Raw genomic sequence first — 23,037 nt, 5'->3', positions numbered from 1 at the left:
CATTGGTAAATTTTGATAGGGATTGCATTGAATGGGGTAGTATGGAATTTTAACAATATTGAATTCTTTCAATTCATGAGCAAGTAATATCTTTGCATTCTTTTGTGTCATCATCAATTTCTTTCATTAGTTGTAGAGATCTTTTACTTCTTTACTTAAGTATGTTACTAGATATTTTATATATTTTTTCCTATCGTAGATGGAATTACTTTATTGGTTTCTTTTTTCAGATTGTTTGCTGTTGGCCTACAGAAATGGAATTGTGTTTTGAGTGTTGATTTTGTATCCTGCAACTTTACTGAATTTGTTTATCACTTGTAATCATTTTTAGCGGAGTCTAGGTTTTTAAAATGTAAGATCATATCATCTGTAGAAAAGGATAACTTGACTCATCTTTCCCAATTTAGATGCCCTTTATTTCTTTCTCTTATCTAATTACTCTAGCAAGAATTTCTAGTACTGTGTTGAATAAAACCTTAGAGGAAAGGTTTTCAGTTTTTTTCCCATTCAATATGACACGAGTTGTGGTTTGTTATCTATAACTTTTATTGTATTGAGGTATGTTTCTTCTATACCCAGTTGTTTTTTTTTTTTAAAGAATAAGGCAATTTATTAACTCAACATCGTTTCTTCTAACGCTTCTTGTTGGCAGCTACCACCTGTCCAGTGATTCTGTCCAGATCTCTCTGTCCCTGAGGTGTCAGTTTGCAACCCCCATTTTGGTCCTTTTCTACCATATTCAACCCCACCAAGGCTTGAAGAACCTGACAGGCCACACTCTTGGAACCTCAGCTGAAGTGGTTGGGCTGAAGTGGCTGGGCATGGTGCTGTTTCTCTGAGACCACCCTGGTCAACACAGCAAGACATGATCTGTACAAAAAAAAAAAAAGCTGGGCATGGTGGCATGCACCTGTAGTCCCAGCTACTCATGAGGCTGAGGTGGGAGGATGGTTTGAGTCCAGAAGGTCAAGGCTGCAGTGAGCCATGATCATACCACTGCGCTCCAGCCTGGGTGATAGCACGAGACCCCAATGCAAGATTTTTAATTTTGTAGAGTTGGAGTCTTGTTTCATTGTCAAGGCTGGTGTTGATCTCTTGGCTTAAAACAATCCTCCTGCCTCAGCCTCTCAAAGTGCTGGGATTACAGGTATGAGCCACCACACCTGGCCACATTTCTTAATAAAGCAGTAGTTTATTAAGAAGGCAGAAAAGCTCCCACAGCAGGAGGTGACCCGAAAAAGGGGCCCACATTTCTTGATTTGCATATGTTGAGCCATTCTTGCATCCCTGGAATGAATCCCACTCAATTATGATGAACAACCTTTTTAATGTGTTGTTGAATTCAGTTTGCTAGTATTTTGTGGAGGATTTTTGCATCTGTATTCATGAGAAATTTTGGCCTATATTTTTCTTTTTTGGTTGTGTCTTTGTCTGGTTTTGGTATCAAGGCAACACTGCCCTCATAGAATGAGTCTGGAAGTATTCCTTCCTCCTTGATTTTCTGGAATAGTTTGAGTAGGATTGGAATTAGTGCTTCTTTAAGTGTTTGGTAGAATTCAGCAGTGAAGTCATCAGGTCCTGGGCTTTTCTTTGATAGGAGAGTTTTTACTACTGTTTCTATCTGGATACATGTTACTGGTCTATTTAGGTTTCGGATTTCTTCTCACTTCAATCTTGGCAGGTTGTCTAGGAATAATATCCATTTCTTCTAGGTTTTCCAATTTATTGGCATATAGTTGCTCCTTTGTATTTCTGTGGTATCAGTTGTGATGTCTCTTTTTTGTCTCTAATTTTTATGTATTTGGGTCTTCTCCTTATTCTAGCTAAAGATTTTTTGATTTTACCTTTTTTAAAAAAAAAAAAACCCAATTCTTATTTCATTGATCCTTTGCATTTTTTTTTTTTTGAGTTGGAGTCTCACTCTGTCGCCCAGACTGGAGTGCAGTGGCACGCTCCCGGCCACCGCAGCCTCGACCTGCTGGGCTCTGGCGATCCTTCTTCCTCAGCCTTCCAAGTAGCTGGAACTACAGGCGCGCGCTACCATGCCCAGCTAATTTTCGAGTTATTGTAGACATGCGGTCTCACCAAGTTGCCCGGGCTGGTCTCGAACCCTCAGGCTCAGGCAATCTCCACTCACCTCGGCCTCCCAAAGTGCTGGAATTACAGGCTGAGCCACCGAGCCCGGCTGAGCCACCGAGCTCGGCCAATCCTTTGCATTTTTTGTGGTCTCAATTTATTTATAGTTTCTTCTACTAATTTTATGTTTGGTTTGCTCTTGCTTCTGAGTTCCTTAAGATGCATTGTTAGGTTATTTATTTGAAGTCTTTCTACTTTTTTGATGTAGGCATTTATTGTTATTAACATCCCTCTTAGTAGTGCTTTTGCTGTATCCCATAGGTTTTGGTATATTGCGTTTCCATCATCATTTATTTCAAGAAATTTTTAAATTTCTTTCTTAATTTCTTAATTGACTCAATGTTCCTTCAGGAGTATATGAAGGAACATGTGTTTGTGTAGTTTCCAAAGTTCTTCTTCTTATTGATTTCTAGTTTTATTCCATTGTGGTCAAAAAAGATACCTGATATGATTTTAAGGGTTTTTGGTTTTTTTTTGAGACTTGTTTTGTGCCCTAACATGTGGTTGATCCTTTTAGATTCGTATGCTGAGGAGAGGAATGTGTATTCTGCAGCTGTTGGATGTAATATAATATTCTTTAAATGTATATTAGGTTCATGGTCTATCATGCAGATTAAGTCCAATATTTCTTTGTTGGTTTTCTGTCTAGATGATTTGTCCAGTGCTGAAGGTGGGTTGTTCAAGTTCCCAACTATTATTGTATCGGAGTCTATCTCTCTATTTATCTGTAACAGTATTTTCTTTATATCTGGGTGCTCTAGCGTTGGGTGCATAGATATTTTCAATGATTATATCCTCTTGCTGAGTTGATTCCTTTGTCATTATATAATGACAATTTTACAATTTTTATCTTGAAATCTATGTACATATATTTACTCCTTCTCTTTTTTGTTTTCATTTACATGGAATATTTTTCATGTCTTCATCCTTCATTTGCAGTCTGTGTGTGTCTTTCTTGTTTTTTTGTTTGTTTGCTTTAGAGACAGAGTCTCAATCTGTCACACAAGATGGAGCCTTGAATTCCTGGACTCAAGTATACACTACCACACCTCAATTCTTTATTTATTTTTTTTGTAGAGACAGGATCTCGCTATGTTGCACAGGCTTGTCTTGAACTCCCAGCCTCAAGCAATTCTCCCCCTTGGCCTTTCAAAATGCTGGGATTACTGTATAGGTGAAGTGAGTTTCTTGTAAGCAGCATGTGCTTTGTTTTTTCCATCTATTCAGCCACTCTGTGTCTTTTGACTGGAGATTTTAGTCCATTTGCATTCAATGTTATTACTGACAGGTAAGGACTTCCTACTGCCACTTTGTTATTTGCTGGTGTGTGTGTGTGTGTGTGTGTGTGTGTGTGTGTGTGTGTGTGTGTGTGTGTTTCTCTTCTCTTCCTTCTTCCCTCCCTGTTTTCCTTTGTGTAAAGTAGTTTTCTGTGATAGTATGTTTTAATATCTTTTTATTTTTTGTGTATCTATTATGAGTTTTTGTTTTGTGGTTGTCATGAGACTTGCACATAACATCCTAGAATCACTTAATTCAAACTGATTACAACTTACTCTGTTTACAAAAAAAAACAAAAACAAACAAGCAACGAGAAACCTAAGAAACTCTATGCTTCAAATCCATCCCCCTTGCTTTATGAGTTTTTGTCATCTCCATTTGTATCTTTTTATATTATCTAGCTCTTAAAAAGCTGTACTTACTATTTGTGATAGGCTAGTTGTTTAGTCTTCCTAATACAGACACCAATTTCAGTGGCAGGGCATTCTGTAGAATTTTTTTAATAGAACCATCGATATTGGACTAAATATTATTATTCCCCAGAGAGAGCATATCCATTCCTGTATCAAGCAGCTAGGATGGGAATCTTATTACTTCCATCCAACCAGAAGTTATCTGAGTTATTGCTGTGTTGCTGTTTAAGTTATTTTCTATTATACTTCGGTTTGCTAGGATTTGAGCACAAAGGATATCTGCACTGGGTATCCCATTTTCCATCTCCTAGCAGGAAATTTAGATCTAAGAAACACGGACTAATAAAGATCTCCCTTTCTGCTTTCCAGCTCAATTATGCCTCTGTTGTCTTATCAAGTTCTATAGGGCAAAATCAGCAGGAGAGAACTAACTCTGTTGTAGGCTTCTACAGATTTCAGTCTATCACATCAGTTCTCATGATTGTTACAAGTTCCATTGCTTTCTCTTTACCCCCAGCAAGGTTCACCTATGTATGACAAGCACCATCCTTTGCCTCCAGATAAGATAGATGTCCCAGAGACAGTTCATTTAGACTGATTTTCCTATTCATAGTTCTCTTGTGTCTTTAATCTGCACATTTTGTTTGATCTATTGTTTTATTATTATGGTAGGAGCAAAGGTCTTTGGTGACCTTCGACATCCTAACTGGTAGCAGAACTATAGATCACTTTAATCTCATTAAGATGATTCAGAGTTGGACTCGCAGTCCCTGTACAGGCTAGTCTGTTTTTACTCCTAGTATGTATACTGTTGGGGTCCCAACCCATAGCCTGGAGACAGTTTACCAGGTCCTCTCTACCTTAACAGGCCCTGAACTCCAATTTTGTTATGCTAGATCCATAATCCTTTTGAAAACGTTCCTCAACTTCTCAGCCTATAAGCTTCTGGAATCAGTAGATACCTTTCCGGGAAAACTGTCCCTAAAATGTCAGGCTCTTCCACTACCTATCACTGGGGAGACGAGAACCTATTCAGTAAATGCTGCTGGGAAAACTGGCCGATCACATGCAGAAAATTGAAACAGGATCCCTACCTATCTCCATACACAGAATCTAACTCTAAATGGATCAAAGACCTAAACATAAAACCTCAAACTATAAGAACCTTAGAAAATGCAGGAGACACCCTTATGGAAGTTGGAACTGACAACCAATTCCTGAGTAAAACCCGAAATGCCCAGGCCATAAGAGATAGACAAATTGGGACCTCATCAAACTGAAAAGCTTCTGCAAAGCCAAAGAAACCATCAGGAGAGTGGGGAGACAACCCACAGACTGGGAAAAAATATTTACCAACTTCATGTTTGACAAAGGCCTAACATCTAGGATCTACAAAGAACATAAACATGCTGAAAAGAAAAAAACAGTCCCATTACAAAGTGGGCAAAATATATGAACAGACCGTTCTCAAAAGAAGACATATGAGCAGCCAACAGATACATGAAAAAATGTTCATCCTCACTAGTCATCAGAGAAATGCAAATCAAAACTACACTGAGATGCCACCTAACTCCAGTCAGAATGGTCATCATCAATAACTCAAAAAGTAACAGATGCTGGAGAGGATGTGGCAAAAAGGGAACACTTCTACACTGTTGGTGGGAGTGTAAACTGGTACAACCTCTGTGGAAATCAGTGTGGCGATTCCTAAAAGTTCTAAAAATCCACTTTCCATAGGACCCTGCAATCCCCCTACTGGGAATATACCCGGAAGAACTCAAATCACTCTATAAAAAAGATACCTACACACGTATGTTTATTGCAGCATTGTTCACAATAGCAAGATCATGGAACCAACCACGCTGCCCATCAAAAGAGGACTGGATAAAAAAATGTGGTACATATACATGATGAATTATTGTGCAGCCATAAAGAAGAACAAAATCATGAATTGTGCAGCAACCTGGATGGAATTAGAGTGTACAATACTGAGTGCTCTTTCACAGAAACAAATATCTGAGTATCACATGTTCTCACTCATAAGTGGACCTTAAACAACTACTGCAATATTATTGGAAAAGGATTGACAGTGGCAGGAAACTACGGGGGGGAGGGGCAGGGAGTTGGGATTAATGGTAGTTCGGTAGTTGATATCTGCCTAGGGAAGAGGGGCCACACCTCATCAACAAGGGTACCTTCACAGTGAATATTTGTATACCTAACCCTTAACTGTACCCCACAATTTTAAGAGAAAAAAAAAAGACACTGAGATACCACCTAACTTCAGTAGAATGGGCATCATCAATAACTCAAAAAATAACAGATGCTGGAGAGAATGTGGCGTAAAGGGAACACTTCTACATTGTTGGTGGAAATGTAATCTAGTACAGCCTCTGTGGGAAACAGTGTGGCGATTCCTAAAAGATCTAAAAATCAATCTTCCATGTGACCCCGCAAGGCCCCCAATGGGAATATACCCGGAAGAACTCATATCCCTCTGTAAAAAAGATATCTGCACACGTACGTTTATCACAGCCTTGTTCACAATAGCAAGAACGTGGAACCAACCATGCTGTCCATCAAAAGAGGACTGGATTAAAAAATGTGGTACATATACATGATGGATTATTATGCAGCCATAAAGAAGAACAAAATCATGAACTTCGTAACACATGATGGAATTAGAGTCTATAATACTGAGTGATCTGTCACAGAAACAAAGAACCAAGTATCACATGTTCTCACTCATAAGTGGACCATGAATAACTACCGTAATACTATAAGAAAAGTATTGACAGTAGTGGGAAACTGTGGGGGGGGGAGGTGGGAATGACAGTAGTTGAAATCTGACTGGGGGTGGCACACCTCATCAACAGGGGTACCTGCACAATGAATGTTTGTATAACCAACCCTGAATTGTACCCCACAATTTGAAAAACATTAAAAAAAATTAAATGTCAGGCTCTTCTCTCTGGATTTTCCTTCTCTTGTCCCCATAATTGCTCATTGCCTTGGTAGCTTTTCAGTAACTTGAAGAGATGCTGTTTTATTTGGCCCAGCAATTCTCATTGCTCTCAAAAGGAGGATTAGTCTTAACATCTAGTTCATTAGCAGAAGTAGAATCATAAGCTTTGGATCTCTGCCTACCTTGGACTGGGTTGTAGTTTTGAGCAAGTTCTTGTACTTTCCTCTAGGAATTCATAAAGATCTGTGTCTAAACCCAGTGGACCATTGGAATCATTTCTGCTAATGCTTCTGACAAACTCAGTAGGAAACCCTATTGAGCAGACTAGTAGCAGCCACACATTAATTCATCAAGGTTCACTGTGTATTACTCTGAAGGGCCTTCTGCAAACCACCAACAGCTGTGGCATATTCCTTCATGAGTTCTTTCTTGACTGCTTGGGTGTGGGGTGGAGAGAGGTGTTTGTAATTCCCTATTATTTGTGTGCCATCCATGTTTTGTTCCAGGGCCTAGACATACTCTGCTGGGTGGGGAAGGGAGAGAAGGGAGCTAGATCTTATGCTGCTTCACCACCATGTGCCAATGGGGCCTTACAGTGCCAGGACTCCTCAACCTGGCTTCTTTACTGAACCCACTGTTAGGTAGAGAGTTTAGCTGTATTTGGGGTAAGAAGTGAGTAGAGGTAGATTGCCTGACCTTAGTAATAAGCATATCTGTTTCTCCCACCCTAGAATGAAAGTGTGAGTACTTGTGGATTTCTTACCTATTTTTCCCCAGGGAGAAAATGGGAAGTGAGGGCCACTGGTGAACACTGAGTTAGAACACTGAGTTAGATCACTCATTTATGTGAGTGATCTCATCTAGATAATGAATCTGACAGGGTCATTGAAGAGGCTGCAATTCCTCTTCTCCAGACTTCATGATCAATTCGTTCACCCCCCACTGGTAACTTCCTGAATCAGAACAGTATTAATTAGCTATTTCCCATGTCAGGGGAGTGAACATAAGGACTTTGAGCTCCCAAAGCTTCTGTTAAGTTTACAGAAGTGGCCTCAAATTCTCTATGGAACTAGGAAATACTGGCTCTGCAAATGGGTTTCCAATTTGCTCCCCAGATGAAGCTAGTTTGAATCCTATCCACTTTGAAGTTAAGCCACTAAATGAAGTATAGGAATGTTTAATCTTTGACATATGTCATATCTCAAAGTTTCAATTAAAACTATAGAGAATTTCTGATTATGACAACTCAGGTTTTAGAAACTGACCTGAACTGTTTGCCTTGCAGGTATGAGAGAATTGAAATCCCAATCCATATTGTACCTCATGTCACCATCGGGAAAGTGTGCCTTGAATCAGCAGTAGAGCTGCCCAAGATCCTGTGCCAGGAGGAGCAGGATGCATATAGGAGGATCCATAGGTAGAGACCCTCTTCGCTTCTGTACTTCTCAGGACCTAGTCTCTATTTTCCTCTGTCCTATTATCTTTAGTAGCTCAACTCTTGAGCCCCCTTTCCTTTTACCTTTCTGTGAGAAAGCTTTATAGCAGTCTCTAATCATCATGTTTCTCACACTGTATGGTCACAATTTAACATTTGTTTCTCTCCTGCCATGCTTTGGATCCTTCAAGGGCAAAGACACTTCAAGGGGAAATCTACAACATTTTAGTCTTGTTGCCAAGCATTAGGTTTTGCCCAATAAATTGTACTGTGTCAAGGATTCAGTGAGAGACAGTAATTTCAAAATTATCTCTTTGAATTATCTCTCAAATTTTTGAATAAAATCACATCCCCCAAATCATCAAAAAATTAATAGCAATAGGAATTTAAATCACACATATTCATCTAATTCGGTTGCAAAGGTCAGATGCAGTTTGTCATTTTATTTTTCCCTCAGTGCTGCTTTGCTACTAACCCAAACTATTTTATCCCTTTAGCCTTACACATCTGGACTCAGTGACCAAGATCCATAATGGCTCAGGTAAGTTTTTTTTCTTGAGTACAAGCAGTGATCCCTGAAATACTCAGCTGATAGGAGCAAATTTAGTTTGATTGAAGTGATTGGGTTTCCCTTCCCAAGAGTTTTACTGATCCTGCTCCCAACATTTCTTGTGAATACTAGGGGTGTGTGACTATCATAAATGTGTAATCTAGGGTAAAACAGGAAACACAGGAAAGAGCTTTATGATAGATTTACTCAGTAGTATGCTGGCATATGTTAGCAGTCAGTTCTCAAGGAGCAGGGAGAGCCCCGATGTGCTATGTTTGTCAGTTTCCATGGAGCAATACTCCTAGCATGACTGATATCAGGCAACTAACATAGTATCAACCAGCTTGCAGACTTTCTGAAATTTTACCAATTGGTTCCTTTAAGCTGGTATGAGCTGGTTCCAGCAAACCACTACCAGCCTATTGTGGTGGTAGAAATTGAAAAAGATGGATGGACAGACAGACAGATAAAAAGGAAGGCATGAGGGAGGAAATCTTTCCATGTCAGTAAATACAGAAGGGATTCCTGTACAAGGCAAAGGAGCAGAAAAACTCAATACTATATATATGCTAATTTATTTTTCTTTCTATCTGACTGGCCCTGGCTCCTTGGTCATTCTGTGCAATCTTCCTCAGTTACTGGCAAAGTTACCAGTGATGAAGAGGAGGCTTTCAAATGTTATAGGCAATTACTTTTCAAAGAAAAGAAGGAAGAGAATGGCTTGGTCTTATCTTTCCCATCATTTCTATCTGGGGATAAAGCATGACAGAGTTAAAAGTTGGTAATATATGACACTTAACCATATTCTAATGCCACAGTAATTTAAAAAGGATAAGTAATAGCTCAAAAATGGACAAATAGATTAGTGGAACTGAACAGAGCCTAGAGATAGGGCCATGCATGTATAAGAATTTATATTTAATATAGCTGTTACTTCAAATCAATGAAAGAAAGGGTGGATTATTTACTCAATAGTATTGAGAAAGTTCATTTTTTTGTTAGTTTATTTGTTCAAGAAACACTTGATCATCTACTCTCTGCTAGGCACTATCCTAGGTACTGGGTTATAGTGCCAAACAAAAGAGACAGTCAGCTTTTGTGGACTTATATTCTTTTACTTTAATTTGGAGGAAAAATAGATTCCTACCTAATACTCTACAAAAAAAATAATAAATTCCAGATATATTTAAACTTTTACTATGGTACAACTACTTTGGAAAAGAGGTTGGCAATTTAGAATTGCCAAATGTGCTACCAGTTCCTTTCTTGTGTATATACCCCAAAGAAATGAAAATATGTTCAAACAAAAACTTGTACATTAATGTTTATAGCAGCATTATTCATGATAGCCAAAAGGTGAAGGCAACCCCAGTGTGCATTGGTGAGTGACTAGATAAGCAAAGTGCGATGCATCCATACAGTGGAGTACTGCTCAGCAATAAAATGAACAAACTACTGATACATGAACAACTTAGATGAGTCTCAAAAACATTATGCCAGGTGAAAGAAGCATCACACAAAAGGCCACATGCTCTATAAGTTCCAAATTCAAGAATAAGCAAAATTAATCTATGGTAACAGCAAGTGAATGGGTAGCTGCCTAGGGCCAGGGGTAAAGGGGCATTCAATGCAAAGGGAACTGCAGAGGGAATCCTGCAGTGATGGAAATGGTCTGCATCTTGACTAGCACTAATTACACAAGATATCTAAGTCTGTTTCTGTATTGCTATAAAGGAATACCTGAGTTTGGGTCATTTACAAAGACAAAAGGTTCATTTGGCTCATGGTTCTGCAGACTGTGTGAGAATCATGGTACTGGCATATGCATTTGCTGAGGGCTTCAGGCTGCTTCCATTCATGGTGGAAGGTGAAGGGGAGCTGGTGTGTGCAGAGATCTCATAGCAAGAGAGGAAACAGGAGAGAGATGGAGGAGATGCCAGGCTCTCTTTAGCAACCAGCTCTCATGGGAACTAATAGAGCAAGAAATCACTTACTACCATGAGAACGGGCACCAAATCATTTGTAAGGGATCCATTCATACACCTCCCACTAGGCCCCACTTCCAACACTTGGGATCAGATTTCAACATGAGATTTTGAGGATCAAATACCCAAACTATAGCACAGGATATACATTTGTCAAAACTGATAGAACCATACACTTTAAATTGGCTCGTTTTATTGTCTGCAAATTATACCCTAATAAAGCTCATTTTAAAAGTTGAAAAACTACAGAAAGAAAATATAAGAGAATATTTTTCAAACTCTAGGGAAGAGATGGTCTAAGTATAATATGAAACCCTGAGCTCACAAAAGGAAAGATTGTTCAAACAAAAACTTTATAGGCCCCTACTGAAAAATAAAAATGTTAATTATAATCTTTAAAAGAAGTATGCATTAAGATAAGACTATCAGTTTTTTACCTTCTCTTTTGACAAATATTAAATTGAGAAGTAATTAGGTGAGGATGTGAGGAAAGTGAAAAATCCCTATGTTCCTGGAGCCATAGCAAAAAAGTGGATGCCACTGAGATATCTATCAATAAGGGTCTTCTAAATTGGTACACCCATTCAGATGAATATTGTGCAGCCCTTAAGAAGGAAAGCTAGATTTGTATTGACATAGAAAGATGTCTGTGATATATCATTATGTGGAGGGAATAGTAACACCCAAATTAATACAGTTTTTTATTCAAAAGGATACATACAGACATACATATACATGTATTTGGGAAGATATGCCTCACAGTATTACAGTGGTCATTTCCATAACAGTCACATATTTTATGAGAGAAAAAGATGTTTCTATTAGGCAAAATTTGTTTTAGAAGAGTGCCACAGAATCTTTGTCTCATCATGAAGCTGAACATTCACAGTGAAGCATCCCTTATTCTTTATTCCTTTGTTTTTTTCTCATTTTAAAAGAGGAGCTCTCAGGTGAGTTGAATTAATGTATTTATTTTGTTAATATACATAACATCTGATAGCAATTTTCCTACAGGGATCTATGGAAACCTAAGTTATACATGGCAAAGTTCTAGCTCTCTAGGAAGCTATGGTGGTTTACAGTGTGGGAAAGTCTATGGGAGTAAAGAGCTGGCCATCTTTCTGTTCACTGCAAAACCAGAGGAAAGCTTCAGATATTCATGATGGCCTCAGAATGGGTATCTCCTTTGCTCAGCTCTCCTATTTTTCCCCAGCTGGGCATTTAAAATTGTTTATCGGTCCTACTTATTACACTTCTTTTGCTTTCTCCTCCAACCCCTTCTTTCTGTGCTCATTGTTGAGGGGCTGTTGGTGGTGGAGTGGGAACATGCCAGCGGACAGCAATCTTCCACAGTTTTCTCATCTGTGTTTTTCCTATTGAAGTGTTTACCAAGAATCTGTGCAGTCAGATGTCAGCAGTCAGCGGGCCTCTCCTACAGTGGTTGGAAGACAGACTGGAGCAAAACCAACAGCATTTGCAAGAGTTGCAAAAAGAAAAAGAAGAGCTTATGCAAGAACTTTCTTCTTTAGAATAAAGCAGGAGACAAACGGGGTAAAAACTTATTTTCAATTTGTGTACTAAGCTGGGTCTGAAAATGCACACACTCACATGCAGCAGGCTGTTTATATCCCATTAGATAAGTTTTTACATGCAATAGGCACAAGATGTCTTTCTAAAAATTTCATTAAAGTTTACTGAGCCCTCCTACCTATAATTGGCCTACAAAAGCTTATACAAGATGATTTAAGTAGAATGAGTTATTTTTTTATACACTAGCAAAGGATATCTTGGAATAAAAGGTCTGGGAGAGTATTTTAAATGTTTATTTTTCCCTTTTTAACTTGGAGGTCTTTATTTTCATTTTCAGATACATTTCCCTAGAATAAGTTAAAGGAAGAAGAGTATTTCTTTTTTTTTTTTAAATCAATATTTTTTATTATGATATTGTGGGGTACAGTTAAGGGTTAGGTATACAAAGATGCTTCGTTCAGGCACCCTTATTGATAAGAGGTGTCTTCCCGTCCCCAGACAGATGTTTACTACTGTTAGTCCCATCTCCCTTCCCCTCCCCCCCCATAGTTTCCCACCACTCTCAGTCATTTTCTTATGGTAGTACGTTGGGTGATCAAGGTCCACTATATGAGTGAGAACATGTGATACTCAGATCTTTGTTTTGTGAGAGGTCACTCAGTATTATAGACTCTAGTTCCATCCAGGTTGCTGCGAAATTCATGATTTTGTTCTTTTTTATGGCTGCATATATTCCATCGTGTATATATACCACATTTTTTTAATCCAGTCCTCTTTTGATGACAGCATGGTTGGTTCCAGGTTCTTGCTATTGTGAACAATGCTGCAATAAACATTCGTGTGCAGGTATCTTTTTGATAGAGTGATTTGAGTTCTTCAGGGTATATTCCCAGTAGGGGGATTGCAGGGTCATATGGGAGGTTGATATTTAGAGCTTTTAGGAATCGCCGCACTGCTTTCCACAGAGGTTGCACTAGTTTACACTCCCACCAACAGTGTAGAAGTGTTCCCTTTTCTCCAGCAGCTGTTATTTTTTGAGTTATTGATAATTGCCATTCTGACTGGAATTAGGTGGTATCTCAGTGTGGTTTTGATTTGCATCTCCCTGATGATTAGTGAGGTTGAACATTTCTTCATGTGTCTGTTGGCTGCTTGGATGTCTTCCTTTGAGAAGTGTCTGTTCATGTCTTTTGCCTATTTTATAATGGGGTTGTTTGTTTTTTTCTTTTCAGCACGTTTGAGTTCCTTGTAGATCCAAGATGTTAAGCCTTTGTCAGACCTGGAGTTGGCAAATACTTTTTCCCAGTCTGTAGGCTGTCTCCCTGCTCTCTTGATGGTTTCTTTGGCTTTGCAGAAGCTTGTGAGTTTAATGAGGTCCCACTTGTCTATCTTATCTCTTATGGCCTGTGGATTTCGGATTTTGTTCAGAAATTGGATGCCAGTTCCGATTTCCATGAGGGTATGTCCTCCAATTTCTAAGGTTTTTATGGTTTGAGGTTTTGCATTTAGGTCTCTGATCCATTTGGAGTTAATTTTTGTGTATGGGGATAGATAGGGATCCTGTTTCAATCTTCTGCATGTGGTCAGCCAGTTTTCCCAGCACTATTTACTGAATAGGTTCTCCTCTCCCCATTGGTAGGTGGTGGAGGCTTTGTCGAAGATGAGTTGATTGAGAAATTGAGGTTTTGCTTCTGGAATCTCAATTCTATTCCATTGATCTATATGCCTGTTCCTATACCAATACCAAGCTGTTTTGATGATTGTAGCTTTATAGTAAAGTTTGAAGTCTGGTAATGTGATACCACCTGCTTTGTTTTTTTTGCTGAGGATTGTTCTGGCTATTCTTGGTCGTTTGAGTTTCCATATGAATTCCTGTGTTGTTTTTTCTAGGTCTGAGAAGAATGTTGCTGGTAATTTGATAGGTATTGCACTGAATCTGTAGATTGCCTTAGGTAAGACGGACATCTTCACAATGTTGATTCTTCCAGTCCATGAGCATGGAATATTTTCCCACTTGTTTGTGTCATCTTTGATTTCTTTGAGCAGAGTTTTGTAGTTTTCATTGTAAAGATCTTTCACATCTCTGGTTAGGAAGATGCCAAGGTATTTCTTTTTTTTTTTGTGGCTATTGTGAATGGAATTGTGCTTTTTATTTGGGTTTCTATTTGTTTATTATTGGTGTAAAGAAATGCGATTGTCTTTTGCACATTTATTTTATATCCTGAGACTTTGCCAAAGGCCTTTATCAGTGTAAGGAGGTTTTTGACAAATTCTCTTGGGTTTTCAAGGTACACAATCATGTCATCTGCAAAGAGAGATTACTTGACTTCCTCTTTTCCTATTTGGATACCCTGATTTCCTTCTCTTCTCTGATTGCTCTAGCCAGGACGTCCAATACTATATTGAACAGGAGGGGTGAGAGTGGGCATCCTTGTCTTGTTCCAGTTTTCAGGGAAAATAGTTCCAATTTTTGTCCATTTAGGAGTTTGCTGGCTGTGGGTTTCTCATAGATGGCTTTTACTATTTTGAGGTATGTTCCCCGTATGCCTAGATATTCGAGGGTTTTTATCAAGAAGGGGTGCTGGATTTTATCAAAAGCTTTTCTGCATCTAATGATATAATCATGTGGTTTTTGTTTTGACATCTGTTGATGTATTTAATTACATTTATGGTTTTACGAATGTTGAACCAGCCTTGCATCCCAGGTATGAAGCCTACTTGGTCATGATGGATGGTTTTTGAGATGTGTTGTTGAATCCGGTTTGCTAGGATCTTGTCGAGAATTTTAGCATCTATGTTCATCAAAGATATTGGCCTGAAAAGAGTATTTCATATTTCAACTTTATATTTATGATGCTTATGATGGACAGTTAGTGGAAGGAAATGGAGGTGACTAAACAGCAACCCCACCTCTATTCTTTGTTTTCAGTGAGAGATGTATGTCTCATATCTTCCTTCTTGATCTCTAAAATATGCATTCTGAGATACCTCTCAAAGGTTGAATCTATGTAGGTGCCCCTTTTTAATCAAACAGATGCATTCTAGCATATTTGACTCTGAAGTAAATTCCTATTGAACATATCTTATCTGCCTAGGAATTTCCATTATAATACAAATGTGTTTTTCCAGAAACATTTAGGATTTAGGCTGCAATAAAAATCATGCTCTGAAAAATTTGATTGTGCTATTCTTGTCAGGTATAGCCACAGATACTAAGTGTGTCTTTAGAAGAGTCTGGCTTATTGCATACTGAAAATTAAAGTGATAAAGGTTGGGTTTGGGTTTGGGTTTATCTTTTTTGTTTCTCTTTAGATTATTTTTTGTCAGATTTCAAAGTGTAGTCCCAAACTGCCTGCATCAGAATCATTTGAAGGTCAAACTCTATCTCTGGGGTTGGAACCCAGAAATCTGCATGAACTGCTTAGCTGATTCTGAATCATACTAACATTTGAAAACCACTATCCTAGGGCATATGGAATGTATATGCTATATTTTATCTAATGCCTCATAGATACAATTCTTCTCTATTCTTTTTCTTTTCCTATAGGAAAGATGGAAATATCCATTGTGAAATTAATTAAGCCAAATTGATTTTGAAGAAGAAAAAGTTGGAGGACTAGCATTACTGGACTTCAAGACCAACTTGAATGCTGTAGTAATCAAGATAGTATGATACTGGCAGAGGAATAGACACACAGATCAATGGAACAGAAGGGAGAACCCAGAAATAGACCCATAGAAATATGTCCAACTGATTTTGACAAAGTGTAAAAGCAATTCAATGGAGGAAGAGTAGCCTTTTCAATACATTATGCTGGAACAATTGGACACTCATAGGCAAAAAAAAAAAAAAATCCTCATCCTAAACCTTACATCTTATATGAAATTTAACTCAAAATGTGTAATGGGCTTAAATGTAATACATAAGACTATAAAACTTAGAGAAAAAATCACAGTAGAAAAATCTTCAGGATCTTGGGCTACTTTACAAGTTCTTGGACTTCATCTGAAAAGTGCAATCCATAAAAGGAAAAAATTGATGTGTCAGACTTCATCATCATGATTTTAAAACTTGCTCTGTAAAAAATTTAAGAAGAGGAGAAGATAAGCAACAGATTGAGAGAAATTATTATCCGGCCATATATCGGATCAATCTGGAATATACAGAGTATGCATAAAAATAATAAAAACAAACAATCCAATTAGAAAATGGGCAAAATACGTGAATAGACATTTCACTAAAGAGGATATATGTCTGGCAAGTAGACACATGAAAAGATGTTGAACTCCATAAGTCATCAGGGACTGCAAATTAAAAACACAATGAGATATGACTTATCAGAATAGTTAAAGAAAAAATAGTGAAAATACCAAATGAGGATACAAATTGGATCTCTCATACATTGCTGACAGGAATGTAAAATGGTACAGTCACCCTGGAAAAACGTTTAGAAATTTCTTATAAACGTATATTTAGTATGTGATCCAGTAATTACACTCCTAGACATTTATTCCAGACAAATGAAAACCTATGTTGGCACAAAAACTGTGCACAAATGTTTGTAGCAGCTTTATTTGTATAGATAAAAACTGGAAAAGCCCCAGATGTCCTGTAACAGGTAAATGACTAAACAAACCATCTATCCCTTGAAGTACTACTATGCATGAAGAGCAACTATGGATACAACTTGGATGTACTTTGGGGGTATTCTGGTGATTGAATAAAGCCAGTCTCAAAAGGTCACGTATACTGTACAGTTGCATTTATGTAACATTCTTGAAATGACAAAATTATAGAAATGAAGAACAGATGAATGGGTGCCAGGGACAGGGACTGAATGTGATGTGGGATAGGTTTGATTATAAAGGGATTCCTCTGTGCTAATGAAATAGTTCTAGATCTTGATTGTGGTGTTAAGTACGTGTGAATCTATACCTGTGCTAAAATTGTATATACCTACATACACAAATGAATGCATGTCAAATCTGATGGAACTGCATAGTCCGTAGTCTAGTTAGCAGTATTATACCATTGTCAATATCTTAGATATGAAGTTGTACAACTACCGGAGGAAATTGGGTGAAGGGTACATGACACTCTCTGTACTATTTTTGCAACTTCCTTAAGTCTATAATTACTGCAAAAATAAAAAGTTATGTTTTAAGTAAGGACCTAGGAAGTATGGAGCATTTTATGAAATGAGCATAGGGTAATAGAAAATTTAAGGGGAATAAAATGATTTGAGTAGTTTTACAGGCAAACCTTGAGCATAAGACCCTTTCCCTTTCTGAGCCTCATTTTCTTTGGGTATAAAATGAGAAGATTACAGTAGATGACCACCAAAATTTGTTTTAGCTTACTGTTCAGCCTTTGAAAGTGTTGACTATCATAAAGAAAAGGAATATAAACAAACGTATCATTTATTTCCCAGCTGCACCAAATCTGGCTTACCTTTACACAAAATATTGCCAAAATAATTCCATGCACAACTCTGTATCCCCTTCTGGATACCAGATTCTCTATTTTCAATCACAGCCAAGACTCTGATGAGAATGTCTACTTTTTCTCTCCCTCTCCTCTCTCTGTTTTCTGATTTCCTGTACATTCAGTTTGTTGCATTCTGACCTCTACCTACTTCACTCTATTGCACCTCTCTCACCTAGCAAGACAGAGAGTAGGGACCGAGTAGCTGATTGATGGAGATGCCCTGAACATTTGGGTGGGGGATACACCTTGCACCCAGCAGAGGTCTCTTTGAGCACACAGAGACCAGAAGACAACAGCAGATGTGGGGCTCCAGATGCCTCAACCCCTGCCCTGTTCCAGGCTCCGACAAAGTTGGAAGCTCTGCTCATTGAAGGAGAAGGGTGAGTGATTCTAAGACATTTCAAGTTAGTTCACCCCCTCTCAGACATGCTCGAGCCACTGGTCCCACACTGAAGGAGTTTTGATCAGGATGCAGTGGGAGGCAACCAGAACCCAAGAGAAATGGGGAATTGGAACTTGCTCAGGATACATCAGGTGCCTGGAATCAGTAAGAAGAGAACTGACTGCAGAGTGAATCTGTAAATCTGTCTGGCACACCAACTGCTGGCAACTAGTGGAGAAGCAGACCAGCACCTCTCTTGCTGAGCAGGGCAGAGAGTAGGGACCCAGCAGCCAATACACCCTGTAACCAGCAGAGGTCTCTGTACACACAGAGACCCGAAAACAATGACAGGCATGGGATTCCAGGCACCTGATGCCCCACCCTGTTCCAGTTTCAGACAAAGTCAGAAGCTCTTTTGAAGGAGAGGTGTGAGCGATTCTAAGTCAGTTCGCCCTCTCCCAGTGCAGCAGGGGCTAAAAAACTGGTTCAATTAGTTTACCATAATTGGAACCTGCAATTATGGAAACCTGCCACAGGGTGACATAAGCAGCAGATGTAAATGCTTCTCCCTCTCTCACTGATTGAATTATAGAAAGGATAAGTGACCTGTCACAAATGAGGAAAAGTCAACAGAAAAACACAGGCAACCCTCAGAGTCCTAAAGAAACTGCCTGGAAAAAACAACCATCGTAGCAGAAACAATGGAAACTCCCCCTAGAACGACCTGCTCCAGATGAAAGCCACATAAATCAGAGATTGGATGGCAAAAAAGAACAGGAACCAAGAGAAATTAAGTGAAACTCAATGAAATCATACAGGAAGTAAAAGCGGAGTTGGCCAATTTCAAAAAAGTTTATTCTGAAATAATGGAAATAAAGAACTCCATCCTTGAAATAAATAACAAGCATAGGGAGCAGAATCAACCAAGCAGAGGAAAGAATCTCAGAGTTTGAAGACCAAAATATGGAATTAACCCAATCTGTTAAAAACAGGAAAAAAAAACTCAAAAGGAAAGAGCAAAGCCTCTAAGAGATGTGGGACTCTGTCAAAAAGCAAAATCTATGCCTGCTCGATATCCTTGAAGCAGTAAGGGAAACAGAACTCCTTGGAACAAGCATTCCATGAGGTCATCCCCCAAAACTTTCCTCATCTTGCTAGAGATGTGACCATTCAAGCACAAGACATTTAGAGAACCCCTGCAAGGTATCACATGAGAAGACCAACCCCTAGACACATACATGAAAGAAAATAATAAAGGAAGTGAGAAAGAAAAGTTAGACTACCTACCGGGGAAGACCATCAGAATTTTTCCAGACTTGTCTGCAGAAATGCTACAAGCCAGAACAGACTGGAGACCAATTTTTAATGTTCTTAAAGATAAGCAATTCCAACCAAGAATTTTCTACCCCACCAAGCTAAGCTTCATCAGTGACAGAATTAAAATCCTTCACAGACATCCAATTCCTAAGAGAATATGCCGCCTCCAGATCAGCCCTTCAAGAGATGCTTAAGAAGGTCTTGAACACAGAAAATAAAAGAATGGTCATGCTTATCACAAAAGTACAGACAAGCACAGAGTTAACAGAACATATAGGGCACCCACACAAATGAAAACACACATATAAACACAAAAGTTAAAAGGAAACAAAACAACCCCCTAGAAGTTCCATAGCAGGGATAAACTCTCACATTTCAATAATCAACCTAAATGTGAATTAACTAAATGCACCACTGAAAAGACATAGAGTGGCAAACTGGATATGATCCAACAATCTGCTTCCAGGAACCTTATCTCACTGCCAAGGACACCCATAGACTCAAAACTTTAGGTGAATGGAAAACAAGATGGCAGAAGTAGCTATTTTGATATCAAACAGCCTTCAAGCCATCAAAAGTTAAAAAGGACACAGAAGGACATTTCATAATGACAGAAGGCTCAATCCATCAGCAAGAAATATCCATTCTAAACATATGCATCCAACACAGGAGCATCAGGTTTTATAAGACAACTACTAAGTAAACTAAGAGAGGATATTGACTCTCACACAATCATAGTTGGAAACTTAAATACCCCACTAACAGCTTTAGATAGACCATCAAGGCAAAACAAACAAAAAAAAACCAATAAAGAGAATCAGAACCTCAACATGCTCAACTAAATGGACTTAATAGACATCTACAGAATACTTCAGCCAACAACTACAGAGTATACATGCTACTCATCAGCACATGGAACATACTCCAAGATTGATCACATTCTCAGAAATCAGGCATAAACAAATCCCCAGATCAAAATAATGCCATGCATCTTCTCATATCACAGTGGAATAAAACTAAATATCACCACCAACATCATCTCACCAAGATACACAAAGACATGGACACTAAACAACATGCTGCTGAACAACTTCTGGGTCAACATGGAGATCAAGACAAAAAGATTCCTGGAAACATGAAAATAAAGACACATCAGAATCTCTGGGATGCCATGAAAACCAAGTGTTAAGAGGAAAATTCATAGCATTGAATACACACATCAGCCGGGCTTGGTGCCTCAGCCTGTAATCCTGTGCTTTGGGAGACTGAGGCAAGTGGATTGCCTGAGCCCGCGGGTTCGAGACCCACCTGGGCAGCTTGGCGAGACCTCATCTCTACAATAAATCAAAAAGTCAGCTGGGCGTGGTAGCGCGCACCTGTAGTTCCAGCTACTTGGAAGGCTGAGGTGGAAGGATCGCTGGAGCCCAGCAGGTCGAGGCTGCGGTGTCTGGGAGCATGCCACTGCACTCCAGTCTGGCGACAGAGTGAGATTCCAACTCAAAATAAAAAATACATCAAGAAAACAGAAAGGTCACAAGTAAACAGCCTAATGTCACACCTAAGGGAGCTGGAAAGGCAAGATCACCTAAATCCTAACTTCAACAGAAGAACCCAGATAATATAAAATCACAATAGCAGGACATAGAGGACAAAAAAAAATCATAGAAAAAAAATGAACAAGACAAAAAACTGGTTCTTTGAAAGGATAAATAAGATTAATGGATTCCTGGCCAGATTGACTAAAAAAAAAAAAAGTCCAAGTAAACACAATTCGAAATGCAAAAGGCAAAGTCACAACTGACCCTGAAGAACTTGATTTGATACTTTTCTAATACAAGTGTTTAATTATATAAAATTCCCTCTAAATCCTGCTTTAGATGTAAACCACACATTTTATTATTCATTAGGTTCAAAATATTTTCTGATTTATCTTTGACCCATAGATTATTTAGAGGTATGTTGTATAATTTCTAAGTGTTGAAAAATGTTATTATCTTTCTGTTATTGATTTCTAGTTTAATCAAGACAATGGAATTTTCCCAAATCATTTTATGTAATTAACATCACACTGATACCCAAATCTGGCAAAGAACCAACAAGGAAAAAGAATAGGCCAATCTCCTTGAACATAGTTGCAAAAATTCTCAACAAGATTCTAGCAAATTGGTTCCAAAACACATCTCAAGGAACATCCACCATGATTAGGTTGGCTTCATTTCTGGAATGCAGGCCTGGTTCGACATTCACAAGACCATAAACATAATTCAGTACATTAACATGTAAAAACAAGAATCACATGATTATATAATTAGAGGCAGAAAAAGTATTCAACAAAATCCAGCATCCCTTCTTGATGAAAACCCTTGAACACCTAGGCATAGAAGGAACATCCTTCAAACAATAAGAGCCAACTATGATAAACCCACAGTCAATATTTTGCTCAATGGGCAGAAGCATTCTCCCTGAGAATGGGAACAAGATAAGGCTGCCCACTCTCACTCCTCCTTTTCAACCTAGTGCTAGATGTCCTAGCCAGAGCAGTCAGGCAAGAGAAGGGAATCAGGGGTATCCAAATAGGAAAAGGGGAAGTAAAGCTATCCCTCTTTGTGGATGATATGGTTCTATATCTTGAAAACCCAAGAGAGTCTGCCAAAAGCCTCCTCACACTGATAAACAACTTTGGTAAAGTTTCGGAGTACAAAATCAATGTGTAAAAGACAGTTGCATTTTTATCCACCAGCAACAAGCAGGCAGAGTACCAAATAAAAAGCACACTCCCATCCACAACACACACACACACACACACACACACACACACACACACACACACACACACACACACAATGAAATACCTTGGCATCCACCTAATCAGAGAAGTGAAAGACCTTTACAAAGAGAACTGCAAAGTGTTGCTCAAAAAAAATCAAGGATGATACAAACACAATGGAAAAACATCCCACACTTCCACCCACAATCCATCCTATGAATTGGAAGAATCAATATTGTCAAGATGTCCATGCTAACCAAGGCATTCTGCAGATTCAATGCAATACCCATCAAATTGCCAACATCGTTTACCACAGACCTAGAAAAGACAATACAGAAATTCATATGGAGGCAAAAAAAGAGCACAAATAGCCAAAGAAATCCTAAGCAAAAGGAACGAAGCTGGAGGTATCATACTTTCAGACTTTAAATTTTTTACAAGGCTATAGTAACCAAGATAACATGATACTAGTACAGGAATAGACACATAGACCAGTTGTAACAAGACAGAGTTTCCAGATATAAAAACACAGTCTCTCAACCAACTCATCTTCAACAATGCCATCAATAAAAAAACTGGAGAAAGGAAACCATATTTAGCAAATGGTGCTGAGAAAACTGGCTAGCCACATGCACAGAAGAAAGAAACTGGACTTCTACCTAACACCATATACAAAAATCAACCCCAAATGTATCACAGACTTACATAGTAAGTGAGAGGGGGAGCACATGACAACACAATGGGTACCTGGTCCACTACCAAAGGGGAAAGAGGGTCAGCTAGAAGCCCAA

At 38.6% G+C, this 23,037-nt stretch overlaps 1 protein-coding gene across 4 annotated transcripts in view; it reads left to right on the top strand.

Moving 5' to 3' along the window:
• BRCC3 (BRCA1/BRCA2-containing complex subunit 3) overlaps positions 1–17,462 on the top strand; it is an 81,176-nt gene extending 63,714 nt beyond the window's left edge. For all 4 annotated transcript variants that reach the window (XM_021706025.1, XM_008072254.2, XM_021706024.1 and 1 more), the window contains 4 exons: positions 8,078–8,209; positions 8,725–8,768; positions 12,145–12,313; positions 15,840–17,462. In XM_021706025.1, coding sequence (XP_021561700.1) covers positions 8,078–8,209; positions 8,725–8,768; positions 12,145–12,296 — 328 coding nt within the window. In that variant the 3' untranslated portion in view covers positions 12,297–12,313; positions 15,840–17,462. The remainder of the gene's footprint in view (positions 1–8,077; positions 8,210–8,724; positions 8,769–12,144; positions 12,314–15,839) is intronic.
• Positions 17,463–23,037: the final 5,575 nt, after the last annotated feature.

Source organism: Carlito syrichta, unplaced genomic scaffold (assembly GCF_000164805.1).
Source record: "Carlito syrichta isolate Samal-C Ts95f unplaced genomic scaffold, Tarsius_syrichta-2.0.1 Scaffold314997, whole genome shotgun sequence".
Classification (NCBI taxonomy): domain Eukaryota; kingdom Metazoa; phylum Chordata; class Mammalia; order Primates; family Tarsiidae; genus Carlito; species Carlito syrichta.
This window is presented reverse-complemented; position numbering and strand designations above follow the sequence as displayed.